Source organism: Entamoeba invadens, assembly GCF_000330505.1.
Source record: "Entamoeba invadens IP1 unplaced genomic scaffold scaff_1105074724991, whole genome shotgun sequence".
NCBI lineage: Eukaryota > Evosea > Mastigamoebida > Endamoebidae > Entamoeba > Entamoeba invadens.
Genome location: NW_004440335.1, coordinates 2109 through 21044, shown reverse-complemented (window position 1 = coordinate 21044; position 18936 = coordinate 2109). Strand labels below are relative to the sequence as shown.

Below are 18936 nucleotides of genomic sequence, written 5' to 3'. Positions count from 1 at the left end.
ATACAATTTTTACCACCAATTGAACAGTAGCCAGAAAAGAATGCTTATTTAGTTTCAAAAATGAAGGATTCTTTGAAATAGACATAATTTAATTAACTATAAGTTTTAAACAAATTTGTTTTTTTACTTCAAATATTTACAAATTACAAATTATTAACTAATATAACAATTTATGACAAAATTCAATATTCAATTTAAAAAATATCAAGGGTTTTCAAATAAATAAATTAAAAGAATCGAAGTTTGAATGTATATAAGCACTTTTACATGTCTTTATAAACAAAAAGTTATTTGATTTTTTGTTTTAATTTATTAAAAAACTAATTATTTGTATTTTTGTTATTATTTTGTCGAAAACTCGACAAAATACATTTCAAATGTTATTATTTTCACTATTTTCTTGAATATTGAATTTTAAACACTTTATTGGTAACTTATAATTCAAAAATAACAATTTTATACAAAATATTAATGTTCCAGTTATTGATAAACAATGTTAAAAAACTGAAAATACAAAATGAATTATCCATTGACGTGGATTATTGCATTTTTTCTTTTTGTTGTTTATGGACAAAACTGTTATTATAACCAAATTACAACAACATGTACACACTCTTCATATTGTCGATTGCTAAACAATTTGTTAATTGGACTAGAAAATAACACAACAAAATTTACGTTTACAATGACCGAAAATTCCAATATTAATTGTTACAATATTGTACCATATAATAATAATTATCAAATAATAGCGCATGGTTATCCGAAAATTGTGATGGAACCATATTCCAGCTTTATTGATGTTAACGCATTAATTTTGACCGAAAATAGTTTTCTTAATATGACAAACAGTTCTATTTATTTAAAAAATAGCACTCACGTTTACTTAAATGGAAGTGCTAGCGCATTACTTAACGGATGTTCTAACATAACAACCAATAGTTCCGATTCAACATCAACAATATTTTTATCTGAAAAATCTGTTATTTATTTTAAAAATAAATCTTCTTGTACAAATTTTACTTCAATAGATATGAAAAACTACACCACTCTACTGATGGAAGATAATTCAAATGTTGTGTTATCGGGAATGTTATATTTAAAGAATTACTCAAAACTAACAATGAATGGAAATTCATACTTTCAAATTAATAGTGGAATTACAGCAACTGGAAATTCTTCTTTAACATTTGAAAATAATTCGTTTCTTAACACTAGCCTACAAAGCAGTTTTTATGACAATGTCAAAATTATTTTAAAAGACAATTCCAATATCCAAATGGGTAGTGTTAGTATTAAAACAGGAACTTTAAATATGTATAATAATACAAGCATAACAACAAGTGGTACTTCTATAATGAATTGTTCCATCTTAAAATTGTATGATAATAACACATCTTTGTTTATGACAGACAATTCTAAAATCAATATTTATATCTATTGTTCTTTAAATGGAAATATCAGTTTGACAAATCAGGCAACATTAACAGTGAATAGAAACCTCTCTCTTGAAAACGAAGGAACAACTATAATGAATGATAACACAAAAATCGAAGCTAACCAATGTTCATTATCTTCCAAAAATTTTGAAATGAATGGAAATGCAACACTATCTTGCCAGGACAAGTTAGAAATAAACTCACTTTTTGTTCTGAAAGACAATTCTAATGGTTCAGTTAAAGGAGATGTTATATTATTTGATAATACTCAAATATATATAATGGGACACTCGGCAATAACAACAAATGGAAACGTTGTGGTTAGTGGTCAGTCATATATATCTAAAACATTAAATATGAACGAAAGATCAATTTTTAAAATCATTGGAACATTTGTTACTGATTACAACACGACTTTGATAATGCAAGGAAATTCAATGATAAATTCCACACAAATTATCACGTTTTATGGTAATTCAAGTGTATTTCTTAATGACAATTGTACTTTAAAAACATACGACTCAGTTTATATGAATGGAAATAGTTCTTTAGAAATGAATGGAACTGCATTGCTTGAGACTCAAAATGTTTTGTATGTTACAGATAACAGTACATTATTGATGGATCAAAACTCTAAAATGTATATCGGTGGGTTTGTCAAAATATATAATGCGTTTGAATATCAACGGCCGACCGATATACGAAAGTATTACAAAGGTGGTTTAAAAGTGTATCAAGGCGCTTTTCTGACTGCTACAAATGTGACTGTTATAAAAGGAAACTTATATATATGTGGTATCTCTAATTACAAAGAAGATATCCCAAAAATAGAAGTAGACAATTTTGGTTGTGAAAATGGTTTTATATTTTTTGGGCAAGACTCATTAATAATAACTCATACAAACGTCAACTTGTCTTTATGCACTTTAGACGTTTCTTTTCGAACAATTGGTGATATCCCACTTTTCATCACACACAACTTCGATCAAAGAAATTTTACTATTACAGCGACTAATGATTTTGATTTAATTTATACCGACAATGTTTATTCAGGAAGTATAAATGGCGCGTCCAAATTATTATTAAATGGCAAATTGACTCGAATAGGAAGTTCAGAGAAAATATTTTGCCATTTGAATAAAGTCGATTTATCAACAAAAAGATGGAGTTATACGGAACCATACTGTCCTCTTGGAAATGATGTTGATTGGTACATCACACCGTTGTATAATGTGACTTCACTGTTGATTGAAAACACGACAAAAAGTGACACAATGGTATTGAAAAGACACCAAAAACAAACTGAGTTGTATTCAGATGAAAGCGCCACAATTTTTGATACACAAATTTCATTTTATAAAACAGACAATTTTGTTGTTGGTATTTTAGCAAACAAAGTCACTGAAATATCAACAATGAATTTATCAAAAAATGTTTTATTTATTTCAGAAACAAATTTATATCATGAGGGAATCACATTTCGTGCCGGTTTAAACAAAAATTACACATTAACACCGATATTATATCCAATTTGTGAATACCCATTAATGTACAATAAAACCAATCATTCATGTTACACTTCAGTAGAGTGTAGTGATACAAATTGTAAGTATTGTCCATCAGATACACGGTCTTGTGTTCAATGTCATTCTTCGTATTCTTTAGAAAGCGGAAAGTGTGTTAATATAACAAATTGTTTATATACAAAAGCAAATCGGTGTCTGTTTTGTTCCAAGGGATATCATTTACAAACAAATGGTACGTGTAGTCTGATAAACAACTGTGCTATAATTGAGTTTGATGGAAAATGCCAATTGTGTAATTACAACAAACAGTTGATTAATATAAATGGGGATTGTATTGAAAAAGATTCCAACATATTAAATTCAAGCGAACACACTATTGTTTCGTGTAACAAAGGGTTTTACATCAATTCAATGACGTGTAAAAATTGTACAGACACATACTCCAACTCCCTATGGTGTGAAAATGGAAGAACGACGAAGTGTCAATCAACAAGTGAAATGACACCAAATGGAAAATGTGATATTAAAATATGTGACAACAAGAATGAGTCCAATGTGAGATGTTCAGTTGACATACCAGACTGTCTGTATACCACAAACAACAAGTGTATTGAATGCAAACAAAATTATTATATTTATAATAATACGTGTCAATTGTTGAATGACTCACATTGCTTGTTGTCAAACACATTTGGATGTACATCTTGTGAAGACAATTTTTATCTCACTGACACTCAAAGTTGTGAACGTTGTGATGATAATTGTTTGACTTGTATTTCTAATTCGAGAAAGTGTCTAAGTTGTGCAAATGATTATTTTTTAGCTAATTACAAATGTGAAACAAATGATAACTTAAAATTAAAATGCGACTCATTTTCAAAAAGCGGAGGGTGTGTTATTTGTAAAAGGGGGTATTACAGAGTTGTTCTTGACTGTTACGACTGTGATGTTAAATGTGAAACGTGTAATAACAATATCACATGTCTTTCTTGTAACACAACAAATTATAGAACTAAAAGTGGAGATTGCCTTCCACAATCGTCTATAGTTGGATGTGATAATGTAACATCAAGCGGCTGTTCAAAATGCTCAGAACACTATTTTGAAATCAATGGAAACGAATGTGACAAGTGTGATGAGAATTGTAAAGCGTGTGTTTCACAAACAACATGTGTGACTTGTTCTTCTGATATGGTTTTATCGTCATATGGTGAATGTCTGAATATATCTTCCATTTCAAAATGTCTTGAAATTACAAATTCACAATGCACAAAATGTGAATTTTGGAATTCACCTAATTTTGAAAAGAAATATTGTGAAACAAAAGTGGTGTGGTGGGTCATATTGATATCAGTGCTAGTTATTATAGTCTTTCTCTTTTTCACATTTGTTGCAATATTTTTGATAACAAGAACAATTTTGGCACATTTTCATCAAAAAGAAGTTGAAAAGACGACAACTATATTTGCAATGAAATTATCAAATGTTAATTTCATATTACTTCGTGGGGGAATAAGCGTTCAGAGTAAACAAATCGATTTTAATTCAGACATCGAAGAAATGCCAGTTAATGAAGAAACCAAACAGACTTTTTGTGTTGGAAATTCATCGAAAAATGTTGTTAAAATTCAATTCACAATTTCTTCAAAAATCAACAAATTAACAATCAGATTTGACCCAGAAATTGTGGTGTTGAAAAGTGGGTTTGCTTGCGAATTTTCATTATATTTAACACCACAATGTACTTGTCATATCACTGATACTATTCAAATTGTTTCTAAAAATATTAAAACTATATTTTAATTATATTAAATAATAAAAATTCTCAATATTACATTTTTGTTTCAGTTTGTATGGAAATAATTTTAAAATAACCCAAAAATGCGCTATTATTGTTAAATTTTTTTAAATTACAAGAATATAGTTATTTATTATGATATAGTTATATTTTATTATATTTAATAATAAAACCCATAATTGTAAATAATTTTAATATTTGAAAAATAATATAAAAATTAATAATTAAATAAGGCACTACATCAGATTTAATTTCAGTAATTAATTTTATCATAAGTGCCATAGATATGTCGATTGGTTTGTACTTTAGTACTATATACTTTAGAAAAAAACTTTCGGAATAATATTATTATTATGGCTATTAATAGCTTTTTACTTACCTTTGCATAAAGAAACTCACTTTAATTATTTAAAATTAAATATTCGTCTTTTTACTATAAAACAAACTATACTCATCAAAAAAAACTATGTTTAGTATATCCATAGTTCAACAACTATATAAAGTTTGTAAAATTTATTTAAAAAATAAACCATAATTAACTATAATTATAATACTCGAAAAAAAGCAAATAAAATAAATGGTAAAAAAATTTATTTGGTACAAATAGTATCCAAAACAACAATATTAAAAATTTGACAAAATTTACATTTATCAATTCAAATTAAATCATTTTGAGTTGTTGTACAATTTTGTTATAAACTATTGGGCAACAAATTTAATATATTTAATATATATATGTGTTTATATTTTTATCCAAAATACTATTATGCCCAAACAGATACATATTATTTAATTTGGTGGAATCATTTTCGTTGTTAGTATGAAGTTACATGTTTAAAAATTTTAATTTTTTATTTAAATTGTATTATATTTTTCATAAAAGTGTGAAAATAAACAGTAATTTTTTATGAATCTTTTTTATAAAACCATCAACAAGTAATAATTAAATTTGTTTTTATTTTACTTTGATAATTGTTGTGATGTTAAAGAAATACAATGGTTTCATTTTGTGTGTTGTGAGATGAAAAATATATATATAATGATAAGCAACTAAAAATAAAAAAAATAAATAACACTTGTATATATTTGTTAACAAAAGTTGTTGTATTATATTTGTAAATAACGACGCAATGACTTATTTAAAAAAAGTATTATACTATGACAAATTCTTAAAGATTTTTTCATTGAACAGACGAAATGTCATAATTATTAAACATAAGCTTTAATCAGAAATAAAATTATTCATCTCTTGATGTTTTATCAAAAAAAAACATATCAATAATAATCTAAACAAATGTTTATTTTTTATTTATACATTCAAAGGTTTTGTAATGCACTAACTTTGTTTTTTCAATTAATTAAAAGGTATACAACTTAGAGACAACTTTAAATGTGTAAAACTATACATATGTTAATCGACTTCATTTTTTAAATCACATTTTTAACAATTAACGTAATTAAAATAATTTCATCATAGTAATTAATCAATACAACCTAATTAATTATTTTCATTGTTTGTGTTATCGTTAATATTTACATGATATTTTGGTTATAAACATTACTCAGCTGTTTAATGTCGTGTTCATCATATACTCTAATAAGTTATTATTCCGACATCTTAACATTTTACATGATTAAATTTTTATTTATTAAGTTGTGTTTGTAGTTAAAGTGTACTTTATTGATAATGTGTCTTTGTTATTCGTAGTTTTATTGTATGTATTGTTGTAATTAATAAACAATTAAACCGGTTGTTTAGGTTCTGACAAATGTACGCAATTGTTCTAGATGACGAAAAACATTTTTATCATTTTGGTTTTATATTATTCAATGTTTTAATGTTAAATATTGTTTGTTTAATTCAAATATCTCTTATCACTTTAAATAACATCGAACAAAATTCAAGTAGTCTAAAAATCGGGAAATCTCGAGTTTATTAAATAAATTTCCGTTTTTTTAGAGTTTATATTATGTGCATAAAGAATACACAAGCCAAAAAAGGAAAATCATCAAAAATTGGATTAATATCCCTGTAAAAACAGGCCAAAACATAAATAAGGGTGTTATTTTAAGTGTTATTACAAAACTCATTTATTATTTATTGTATTTTATTGACTGTTCAAAACAAAAATTAATACATTTTTTAAAAATGTAATATAATAAATTCCAACGTGTAACAACACATTCACTTTGTTGTATTTGTATGGCGATATTTTTCATGTTGACAACGATATAATTATTGAACACAAAAAGTATTTTTTAAAATCAATTTATCGATTTGTTTATATTTTTTTCATTTATGAAAACTATAATTTAATAACAAAATTAATTTAAGTAAGTCAAAATGTTATTTGTTTTTGTTTTTTCATTACAATCCATATATAAATTATTTTGATTAATGGCAAATTAACCGAAATAATCAAGTTTTTGGTTGAATGAACAATTATATAGCAATTTAAATAAAAACTATATTTTATTATTTTGAAGAAATTTTAATATATTATTTAAAAAACCATTGAAATAGTAAATTATTTTTTAAGTGAGTTACTTTTATAAAAGTGAGTCAAAAAGCGAAGAAGTGAGTCATTTTTTGACAAGTAAGTGATAAAAGTGAGAAGTGAGTTAATAGCCAATATACACAAATAAAACAAATCAAAATAAATATAATAGTTCTTAATATTATTATACATATTTTCTGAATTGTTAAATATAGTTATTAATAATATTTTGTTTAACTTATTTTTAATAAAAATATTTATTATTAATATTATTTTTATAGTTTTATAATATCATTGATATTATTTATTTGACATACACAATAAAAATTAATTAACTTATCAAAAACCAAAAAATTGTCCATAAAATACACTATTTTGTTTATAAGACTATTTACTCAAACATATTATTAAAAAAATTATTATTAAAAAAACAAAAAATACAAGAACGTGTATTTTTTGTTTTAATTACATTTCCAATATTAATTTTTCATGATATAAATCACGGGTATTAAGCCCAAAGTTTATTGATACAATGATTGTTACCTAATTTATAGAATAATCAATTAAAGATGTATTTGTTTAAAAATATAAAAAGTGTACTTATTTAATAATTTAATAGTTATTTTTTTAAACTTTTAATAAATTATCATTTTGAAACATTAAATAGTAATTATCGTTAACTCACAAAACATTCAATTATCATCAAAATATCTTTGAAGCATTTTAACAGCATCATTAATTTGCATTCGATTTTCAGTATCTTGTCGCCAACAAGCAGATATAATATCATATACATTGTTTGGAATACCATCAATTATTTCAAGGCGTTTTCCCGACGAAATAAAATCAGCTATGGACCAAGCAAACATAAAACTTTGTTTTGGATATGGGTCTGTCCAACCAAAGCACTCGTACATAGTGATTGCAAACGAATACACGTCAGCTGGTTTCTTGTAGTGTTGTTTATTAAGAATTTCTGGTGCCATGTATTTTGGAGTTCCGATACCTTTTGTGAATGTCATGTTGGTCATCATCATATTGACGTTTCTTGCACTTCCAAAGTCAGTCAGCTTTGCATTGACACCATCGTTTAGTTCAATTGAAAAGACAAGAATGTTGTCTGGTTTGATGTCTCTGTGCAATATCCCGTTCTCGTGTAAATACAATATTCCCTTTGCTGCATCCAACAGCATTTTGACACGCAACTTCATGTCAACTTCATCACTCTTTTTGTGTTTGATCAAATCCTGTAAACTCCCATATTCTGCAAATTCAGAAACCATGCAAATGTGACTTGGTATAAATACAGCACCATAGAAGTGGACTATATACTCATTTCTGAACTTGTCTAACATACTCACTTCCTTCTCAAACTCGTCACATTTTTCTTTGTCTTCATTGCTGTTTTTCATCTTTTTGATTGCAACTGTGTTTCCTCTGAATGTGCCTTTAAACACAACACCAAATGAGCCTTCACCAAGTTTCTTCTCTTCAATCAATTCGTCGTAATCAAGTTTGGTGCTGTTTTCAGTGGCACACACAATTTTAAAATTGTTAGTACACACCTCACCACTGTTCAGTTTAAGTGTGATAATGACGATATTGTCATTTAAATTCAAAGTACAATGCGGCGTTATAAATATTTCAAATTCGCAAGCAAACCCACTTTTTAAATTCACCAATTTTGGTTCAGTTCGAATTGAATATTTTTCACAGTTTTCTTTTGTGGTGATTTGGACTTTCATATTACTTTTTGATTTGTTTCCAACACAAAGAAGTGAACGGCTTTCTTTGTCAACTAAAAGTAGTTTTTCATCTTCATTAAAATTTAACGATTTCATATTGACCATCACATCACCCGATAGTATCACCATTTCTATATTCGATCGTTTCATATCAAACACGCAAATCTTTTGTTCTTCGATTTTTCTTTTACGACGCTGAATTATAATAACTGTTATTACTATAATTATAATAATAATTATTATTAATATTGAGACGACACTCACTGGTAGACCAATTATGAGTCCATATCTCACTATTTTGTCACAAGAAAGTTTATCACTACTTAATTCGTGATTTTCAGAACATTTTGTACAGACGTTGTTTGATGATGAAATGCAATTTGGAATAATTGAAAATTCATAACAGAAGTCATTCACCAAAATGTTGTTTTCACTACAATTTGTACAAATATCAATTTTTGAACATTCATTGCACTTTTCATGACACTTTTCGCATGTGTTGTCTTTGTTGTAATACCCCCTTTCACATACAATACACCCATCAACAGTGACATTTAAACAATGAAGTAACTCAGACTGTGGATTACAATACCATGTCGAGTTTTGTGGCGTTCGATAATAACTTTCATTGCATGATATACAATTTCCATTGTTTGTACATGTAGAACATGATATATCACACGGTTCACAAGTTTTGCCATCAGACGATCGCATGTATCCATTTTTACAAACAACACAGCCAGTGTAGTCAGGATTCATCAAATCACACAATTTAAATATGTCATTGATAGCTGTGCATTGACCACCATTTGATATGTATGAATACTGATCACATGACGTACAATAAGTTTTATTGTAACAATTGATGCAGGGATATTCACATTCAATGCATTCACCCTTTAAATAATAATAACCATCTGAACACCTTTGACACCCTTTGGGACTTTTCTTGTTACAATTCGATTCAAATAAATTGTCTGTTTCTTCTGTTTTTATGTTTTGCTTAATTCTTTCTTGTCTATAATTTTTGTCTGTTATTAAATCACTCATTGTATTGTTATTGATATCAGTTGTGTTGTCTGTGCTATTTGTAACATTTGAAGTCGAATTGCTCAATAACACACATCCACCATTTTCCAAATAAAACTCCGCTTCGCATTCAAAACAACTTTCATTTGCAACATCAACATAAATACAATTTGGATAATTCTCATTTTTGTTTTTACATTCATTGACATCTTTATAAAACCCTTCACCGCAAGATATGCAAATAACATCATGATTTAAGCATTTGATGTCATCGAAAGATACACACCGACCTTCACTCATCATTTTTGAATTGCACTTAATACAATAGTCTTTGTTTTGTATCAAACATTCGTTGTCATTTGTTATGCAACTTCCATATGCCAAATGTTGATCTGAATTACATTTGACGCATCGACTATGTTGAATTGCTATACACGTTAAATCAACAATACAAACGTTGTCATCTGATAATAGAGTATTTGTATTACAAACATAGTCTATTTTCTTTCCATTAAACATTTGACACTTTTTGGATGCTCCACAGTTTGTTATTTCACCACTTTCGTTTGTATAATAAAAATCATTTGCCCTGTAACAATAATCATTTTGTGCCACGTCACAATTATCAATTTTACCACAGCCAATTTCTTTGTCACAGAAATAACACTCGGAATTACTTCCATTCAAATAATTCTTCTGATATTTACAGTCTGCTTCGATATCACATTTTCCATTTAAAGAAATCACGTTTGTGCTGCACTTGTCACACGACTTTGTTGAGTATTTTAAGCACTTTGTGTCATTATTTTGTTCACATTTATAATTTATCAAATAATGAGTTTCATCACAGCCAAAACAGTTGTTATCGACTTGATTTGTACATCCTTCGTTATTTTCAATTTTATTTGCTGTTGATGAATTGTAATGTGATGTTGTTGTATAAGCAAGTAAACAAGAAATATTATCATCAGAAAGGTAATACGGCTCAAAACACTTTGTGCACTTTTGTATATTTCTTTCATATTCACAAATCTGGCATTTTGGAATAACTTCGTAACAATTCACACACTCTTTTGTGGTACTTTTTATTGTACCAGTTTCACATTTTGAACAATTGTTGTTTCTAACTATATAATTGTCACTGCAACTCATACACACACTTTCACTTTGGGAACATTTCTCGCAATTTGTGTGTATCTCATGACAATCAAGACAATCTTTATCTTTTAAAAAGTAGCCAAACTCACATTGTTTACAAATCCTTTCACTTTCAGTTTCTAATGTTGAGCACATCGCACAATTTCCATTTAAAGAACATGAAATACAAATGGAATCAACCTCCTTTTGTCCAGATGGACAAATCGAACAGTCTCCAGTTGTAGATACACAATATGTGCAATTTGTTGGGCAGTTTTCACAGACATCATTTCCTCCTTTTGAAAATGTTTTATCAGAACATTTTGTGCACTTCCCATCATTAAAACCGTATCCAGCTTGACATGTTAAACATTGACCAGTCATATAATCACATGTTTGACAACTGATGTCACATTCATAACAAAATGTCTTTCCAGTCTCATTCTGGAACGTATTATTTAGACACGTTTCACATTTTGAATTGACTCCTTTTGTTCCAACTCCACAAATTTGACAATTTTTATCAACTAATTCGTATCCAAAAATACATAAAGTACAATCACCAGTGGAAGGATTACAACCATTGCACTTCGAGTCACATGAACTACATTTTGATGATTGTTGATAAGAAAATGTGTTTTCTGAGCAATATTTACACGACGAAGAGGCGACATCGGAGTATGAACCTGATGGGCAAATGTCACATCTATCCGTGACTCGATTTGCATAAAACCCTGCATCACAGCCTTTGCATTGATAATCGGTAAAAATGTATCCAGCAACACACTTACATTTACCGGTTGTTTTATCACATATATTAAGACAATTCGAATCACAGTTTTGACATGTAGTAGTGCCAGTTTCTTTTGAAAATGTTCCATCTGTGCACTCAATACAAGAAGTGGAGTTTTGGTTTGAAAACGTTCCCAACCCACACAAAGTACAGACTCCATTTAATGAAAATGACCCGGATGGACACATTTCACATTTTCCATTTTTTAAAACGCTTCCCTGATAACAAGAAAGACAGTCTCCGTTTGTATTATCACAACTCTTGCATGAAGAATTACATAGTAAACACGCAAAACTTCCATAAGACAGCGTGTAAGTCATTTCTGGACATGTTGTACATTTTGTTGCTGCCATTGTTGACGAATAAGTACCCAATTTACAACTCAAACATTTCCCTTCAAAAAGATAATTCCCTACAAAACATAAAGTGCAATTTCCACTTTTACTATCACACTTATTACAAGTGCTATTGCATTCGATACATGCCGAATATCCTTCATTGGAATAAAAACCACTTGCACATGCTGTACAACCGGGACTGTTTTCTAGAGAAAAGTACCCCGCAGCACACAAAGGGCATTGATTTAAATTGGTCAAATACCTACCAGCAGGGCAAGAAGTACATTTACCGGTTGTCACAGAACAAGTTAAACACGTAGAATTACATTTGGTACAACTCGATGAATTTGTAAGTGAATAGGTGCCATCTGGACAATCCAAACAGGCAACACTATTTTGAATTGAATATGTTCCTGCCCAACATACTGGACAAACACTTTGTTTGTTTTTGTTGTTATAAGTGCCGGCGGGACAGTCAATGCAACTTGGAGATTTCGAAGGTGCATACGTGCCAATTCCACACTCGATACATCCTGATGATCCTAAAGTGGAGTAAGTCCCAAGTGGACAATCTGTGCATGTATTAGTACCACCAAGTGAATAATATCCGGCAGCACATTTTGTGCAAGTCGCATCTCCACTATTGGAAAAATACCCAGCAGAACATTTATAACATGAAGACGAACCTTCATTTGATGATTGCCCATTTGAACATTTATAACAACTTGAAAAACCTTTACCCGAATAAGATCCAGCTGGACAAGCAGTACATGTTGCGTCTCCACTGTTTGAGAAATAGCCGGCTGAACACTGTGTGCACAATTGATCACCAGCATTGGAGTAATATCCATTACTACACTTTATGCAAGTAGCGTTCGATGTATCTGGTTTTGTTCCAGCAGGGCATATTGTACAAGACGGCGACCCAACTACCGATACACTCCCAGTCTCACACATTACGCATGCTGAAGATCCTTCATTTGAATAAGAACCCTGACCACAATTTGAACAACCTGAAGCGCCTGCATTTGAATAAGTACCAGCTGGACAAATAGTACATGTTGCATCTCCACTTTTTGAGAAATAGCCAGCTAAACACTTTGTACATGTTTGATCACCAGAATTAGAATAATAACCACTGTCACAGATTTTACATGTTGAATTATATGAATATGGTCTATAGCCAGCCGGACATATCGTACAAATAGATGACCCGGCCACTGATACATATCCACTCTCACATTTGGTACAAATGGAAGCTGCTTCATGTGAATACGAACCTTGTTCACATTGTAAACAACTTGAAGCACCTTCCGCAGAATAATTTCCAGCTGAACAAGCACTACATGTTGCGTCTCCACTTTTTGAGAAATAGCCAGCTGGACACTTCGTGCAAGTACTATCACCAGAATTCGAGTAAGTACCACTGCTACAATTTGTGCAAGTAGAATTATAATAATTTGGTTTAGTACCAGCCGGACATATCGTACATGATGAAGACCCAGTAATAGATACACTCCCAGTCTCACACTTTGTGCATGCTGTAGCTCCTTCATTTGAGTAAAAACCTCGACCACAATTTGTGCAATTTGCAGCACCTTCTGCGGAGTATGTCCCAGCTGGACAAATAGTGCAAGTGGCGTTTCCGCTCTTTGAAAAATATCCAGCTGGACATATTGTGCAAGTTTTATCACCAGAATTGGAATAATAACCATCACCACAATTTGAACAAGTAGAGTTGTAATAATTTGGTTTTGTTCCAGCTGGACATATTGTACAAGTTTGTGCCCCATATCCAGAAACGTATCCACTCTCACACTTTGTGCATGCTGTAGCTCCTTCATTTGAGTAATAACCCTGACTACATCGTGCGCAGATTGAGGCACCTTCTGCGGAATATGTTCCAGCTGGACAAATAGTGCAAGTGGCGTTTCCGCTCTTTGAAAAATATCCAGCTGGACATATTGTGCAAGTTTGATCACCAGAATTGGAATAATAACCATCAGTACAATTTGTACAAGCTGAACTTCTTATATTTGACGTCTGACCAGCTGGACAGTTTGTACAAATAGTAGCACCACTCAAAGAAAAGGTGCCAGCAGAACACATTTTACATTCAGAGGTACCGACTTCATCCGTATAATAACCCTGACTACAATTCTTGCAAGAAGACGAATGAGCTGTCGAGTAAGTTCCCATCCCACACAACGTGCAACTTGAAGAAATTTTTGATGAATAAGAACCTGCTGGGCACTCCAAACAAACAGAAGCTGCTCTTACTGAGTAATAACCCGCAGAACAAAGAGTGCAACTTCCCGATTTTTCTGTAGACATGGTGCCAGCTGGACAGTCAGAACATCCCGTAGAACCAGAAATTGAAAATGTTCCAGCAGGACAATTGGTGCAAGTAATTGAACCTTCATTTTGACTGTATTTACCTTCTGCACAAGGCGTACAAGAAGAATTTCCTGAATTTGATTTATAAGTCCCTGAAGAACAGGGCAAACATTCAGAGTTTAATGGGTAAGTACCTGCTGCACAATAAGTCTGAGAAAATGAACGTAAAGGAAATAATAACCAAAACAAGGTAACTGCTAAATGAAATGGCGAGCAAATGATATGTAATATCATCAAGCTTTCTTTGGTTGATATTTTGAAGTTTGATTATAAACAAAAAGAAAGAAATTAATTAATAATTTAGCTAAAACATCTAATCAATTGGTTTTATTTTTAATAGAAAACAATACTAAAAATAGTTTAACTATTAGTATAAAAATAAATATTAGTAATTTTCTAAAATAAAATAATGAATTTAATAATATGTTATTATTAAATTATAATTAAATTAATAAAAAATTAAATTTGAATTTCAAATTCTATTAATTAAAATATTTAAAAAAACGAAAAACATGAAATATTTTGAAGACACTTATTCTATCGTCAATATTCTGTTGAAAATAAGTCACTCGTTTTTAAAAAGAATGTTTTATTTAACACAAAAACCATAAATCAACAAAAAAGTAATTATAAAAAAGCAAATAAAGTAATTCCAATTTTTATTAAAAACAGTATTTAACATCAAAAAATATTATTTCTTAACCTTACGAAGTGAAAACTGGATAATTTATATCCTTGATTTTTTTACTCAAAATAAGTCACTTTTTTATTTTTGTATTTGAACTAAAAAGATCTTAAATTAAGAACGGCGTGTCACAAACCAATTTAAATAATGAAAAATTGATAAAAATCGAAGCGCTCTCATGAAAATTTATGTGTATGTCTCGTAACAGCAAGTGTTGACTATTTTGAACACATGGAAAATAGGAAACATTGGTCTGTAAAGACCAGTAGTTTGCGCGAAAACTAATCGATTTCGTGTTTTGAATTTATTTTTAATTATTCTAAAAATAAATATGATCTAGATAAATCTTATCCAGATTTCACCTTCCCACAAAAAAAGTTGATTCAGTTGACTTGCTAAGGTTAAATTTGAATTTGAAATAATAGCCACAGACGATTAAAATGTATTACATATTATTTTCTAAAATGAAGTAGTTTTTAATACACAACAATTTGACGGTTAATCCATTTCTATGCAAAATTTGTAGAATAAAACACCAAAACAATATGATAAAAGTATTTTTTTAATTGAATTCTTGTTTGGTACGTTAATTATATTAATAATTTTATCAATAAAAATAAAAACAAATATTAAATGGTTGTTTATAAAAAAAGTTATTATATAGTTTTAAACTATTTTATCTAATAACTCAAAATTATTATTATTTCATTCCAGTCTGGGTTTAATTAAATAATCGGGTTTAATTCATTTGAAATAATTAAACCCGAAGTAAGATAAAATAATAAAAACTACAATTTTGAATTTTATTATCATAATCTTGTTTTTTTGTTTAAATTTGTGTAAAATGATTGGGTTTTACCCAAATTATTTAGAATATTTGTTTTTTGGATAAAAATGCATTATTTTTGTTTCTGAAACTATTTTTCGGTACTATAATATTATAAATTACTTATTATAAAATAATAAATAAATAAAAACGAACATAATAAACTCTAGTTTTTATTCGTATTTATTTATTTAAACACACTTGTTTCACCACCTTAACAAAGTATTTGTCGCGAGTGTTTTTTGAAGGAAGTCGACTTTTCAGTCACTGTTTGTGCGTCCCCATGTCACCCACTTTCCTTTTCCGTATTGTTTTGACGGATGTGGTTCCCTTTTCAAACGGGGCGTTCAGAAGGATCAGCGCCAAGGAGGACATTGAAAGTGTGTGGAACGGTTGCACAAACAGACCGCCTGTGCCTTCTTTTCGATAATCGTCTCACTCGGGTTCCACTGATTCAAGGTGAATTATCGACACATTTTTAATTCGGGAACCAGACCTAATATTATCCCAAGCAGAGGTTTCCAAAATAATTATTGCCGAAAATGTGGTATTATAACGTACGAATTTATAGAGAAAATGAACATTTTGGTTATAAAATAATGACGTGGGTAATTAGGATTGTGATTTTGGAAACCTCTGATCCCAAGTTTCCATTTACTATAATTTTAATTAAAATATTATATTAAATAGTTAAAAAAACTTTATTTTTAGAGACGATGAAAAAACCTTTACCATGGTCATTTGTTATTGATAGAATCAAATAATTATTAAATAATTATAACTATGAAACTACCGAAAGTTAATTCCAACAATTATTTTTGATTTAAAAATCATTTAAAATAATTTTCTTGAAAAAAAGTGGAATTAAACCCGATAGTTTTAAAATATTTTAAGTGAATTAAACCCGGATTATACTGTAATAGGGTTGATGGAATAAGTAATTGCATAATAAATCATTATAAAACAAATCTATAATTCAAATAATATTAATATTATTGTTTAAACTAAATAATAAAAATATTATACCAATAAATGAGTCGATTAGATGGATATCATATGATGATTGTCTCTCAATACTTTGTTACCATTGACGATTATATAAAATTAGAATGTGTTTGTAAAAAATATAAATGTAACATGGCAAGGTTTCATTTCAACCCGATTCAAATAAACAAAAAGACAATTAAATACTTTCCAAATATCAAAACATTAAATTTGTGGTCTTTTGATGATGAAAATTTTGGTAACAATTTAATTATACCTTTTCCAGAAGAAAAAATAGTTTTCTTTAAAATTAATATATGGTTTAGGGTTGGCTGCTCTGTGGCTGAACTACACGAAAACACAAATATTTCATTTAAAAATATCATATACTTAAAGAAGGAAAGAAAACTCGGAATTGAAATGTCAAAGAACACCAACGAATTGGCAAGCAACTGTTTTCAAGACTCAAAAAAAGTAGTACTACAAATACCCAATAGTGTCACGTCTATTGAAAACTGTTGTTTTATGTGTTGTAAATTGTTGACTTCTATAACTCTATCAAACAATTTACAGTCGATTGGAGATTCTTGTTTTGAACAATGTACGTCACTAGTTAATATAAATATTCCAAAACGTGTTAACAAATTTGGTGTTCAAAGTTTTGACCATTGTTTATCATTAAAGAAAATAACTATACCACATTTAATTAAAGAAATTCCAGAGAAATGCTTTTATCAATGCGCTTCCCTAAAAATTGTTCTTCCAAACACTCCTATTTTATTAAAAGATCAGTGTTTTGATGGATGCAAACATGTCGTTTATCAAAAGTAGTTATTAAACATTAATTTATTTTTATATACAAAAATTTAAAGTTATAATTAACATGTTGTTCATATTAAAGATATATACATATACAAATATAACAAATTAGATATAAAAATATAGTAATGTCTTGATGTTTCAATTTAAATAATATTTTGATAACAAAAAAATATGTTCTTTATTATCATGTCATATTTTAGATTAAGTTTAAGATATAAAGACATTATTGTTCAAATATAAGTGATTCTATTCTTATATTAACACACATTTAAGTTGGTACAAAGCTTTTTAAAATAAAATCCAATTTACAATACAATTATAATAAAATAAAGTCAATCCGAATAAGTGTGCAACTTTATTTTTTCTTTGTTTTTTACTCACAACAAAGGTGAAACTCTATTTTTAACAATAACAAAAAGTTGAATTAGGTTATAAATCAACATAAAATATAACTCAAATTTTAAATGATAACTTTCAACTGCTTGTTTTAATGAAAAGCATTAAAATTCCAAAATTCCAATTGTCATACAGAACAAATAAAACGGCGTTGTATATCGATTGTGGATGACGCAGATGTTAAACATCTCGTTTATAAAAAAGAAAATAATGAGACAAGCCAATTCGTGTGATTCAAAAACTTTTTCGCTGCAAAATTTCGATAAACACGAGACTGTTGAATGGTGCAACCCAAAAAATTAATTGAGAAAAATTGTGCAACTTTAGTTATAGTTTAGTTATAGTATTTTAATTAGAGTAATAGTTTTAAAGAAATTAGTTTGTGTTTTCTTGTTTTGTTTAATAAATACATATATTTTTTTACTATAATTATACTATAAACAAAGTTGCACTGACACGTCAAAGTTGCACGGTTTTAAGAGTGACTTCATATTATAATTTTAATAAAGTAAAATATTAAACT

The 18936-nt window shown here is 28.8% G+C and overlaps 4 protein-coding genes across 4 annotated transcripts; 3 read left to right on the top strand and 1 right to left on the bottom strand.

Annotated features, from left to right (window-relative positions):
* Positions 1–32: 32 nt before the first annotated feature.
* EIN_201050 (Hypothetical protein) lies at positions 33–81 on the top strand (the record flags this gene model as incomplete). Its single annotated transcript, XM_004256343.1, has 1 exon — positions 33–81. A coding segment is annotated over one exon (49 nt), but the record flags the coding sequence as incomplete, so codon positions are not given.
* A 436-nt stretch (positions 82–517) lies between these two features.
* Positions 518–4768, top strand: EIN_201040 (hypothetical protein; the record flags this gene model as incomplete). The annotated part of the gene is made up of 1 exon (XM_004256342.1): positions 518–4768. One exon carries the CDS (start codon positions 518–520, stop codon positions 4766–4768), a length of 4251 nt encoding a protein of 1416 aa, XP_004256390.1.
* Positions 4769–7953: 3185 nt separating this feature from the next.
* On the bottom strand, positions 7954–15382 carry EIN_201030 (protein serine/threonine kinase, putative; the record flags this gene model as incomplete). The annotated part of the gene is made up of 3 exons (XM_004256341.1): positions 7954–14942; positions 15206–15268; positions 15307–15382. The coding sequence occupies 3 exons, from the start codon at positions 15380–15382 to the stop codon at positions 7954–7956; spliced, it is 7128 nt and encodes a 2375-aa protein (XP_004256389.1).
* Positions 15383–17270: 1888 nt separating this feature from the next.
* On the top strand, positions 17271–18026 carry EIN_201020 (hypothetical protein; the record flags this gene model as incomplete). Its single annotated transcript, XM_004256340.1, has 1 exon — positions 17271–18026. One exon carries the CDS (start codon positions 17271–17273, stop codon positions 18024–18026), a length of 756 nt encoding a protein of 251 aa, XP_004256388.1.
* Positions 18027–18936: the final 910 nt, after the last annotated feature.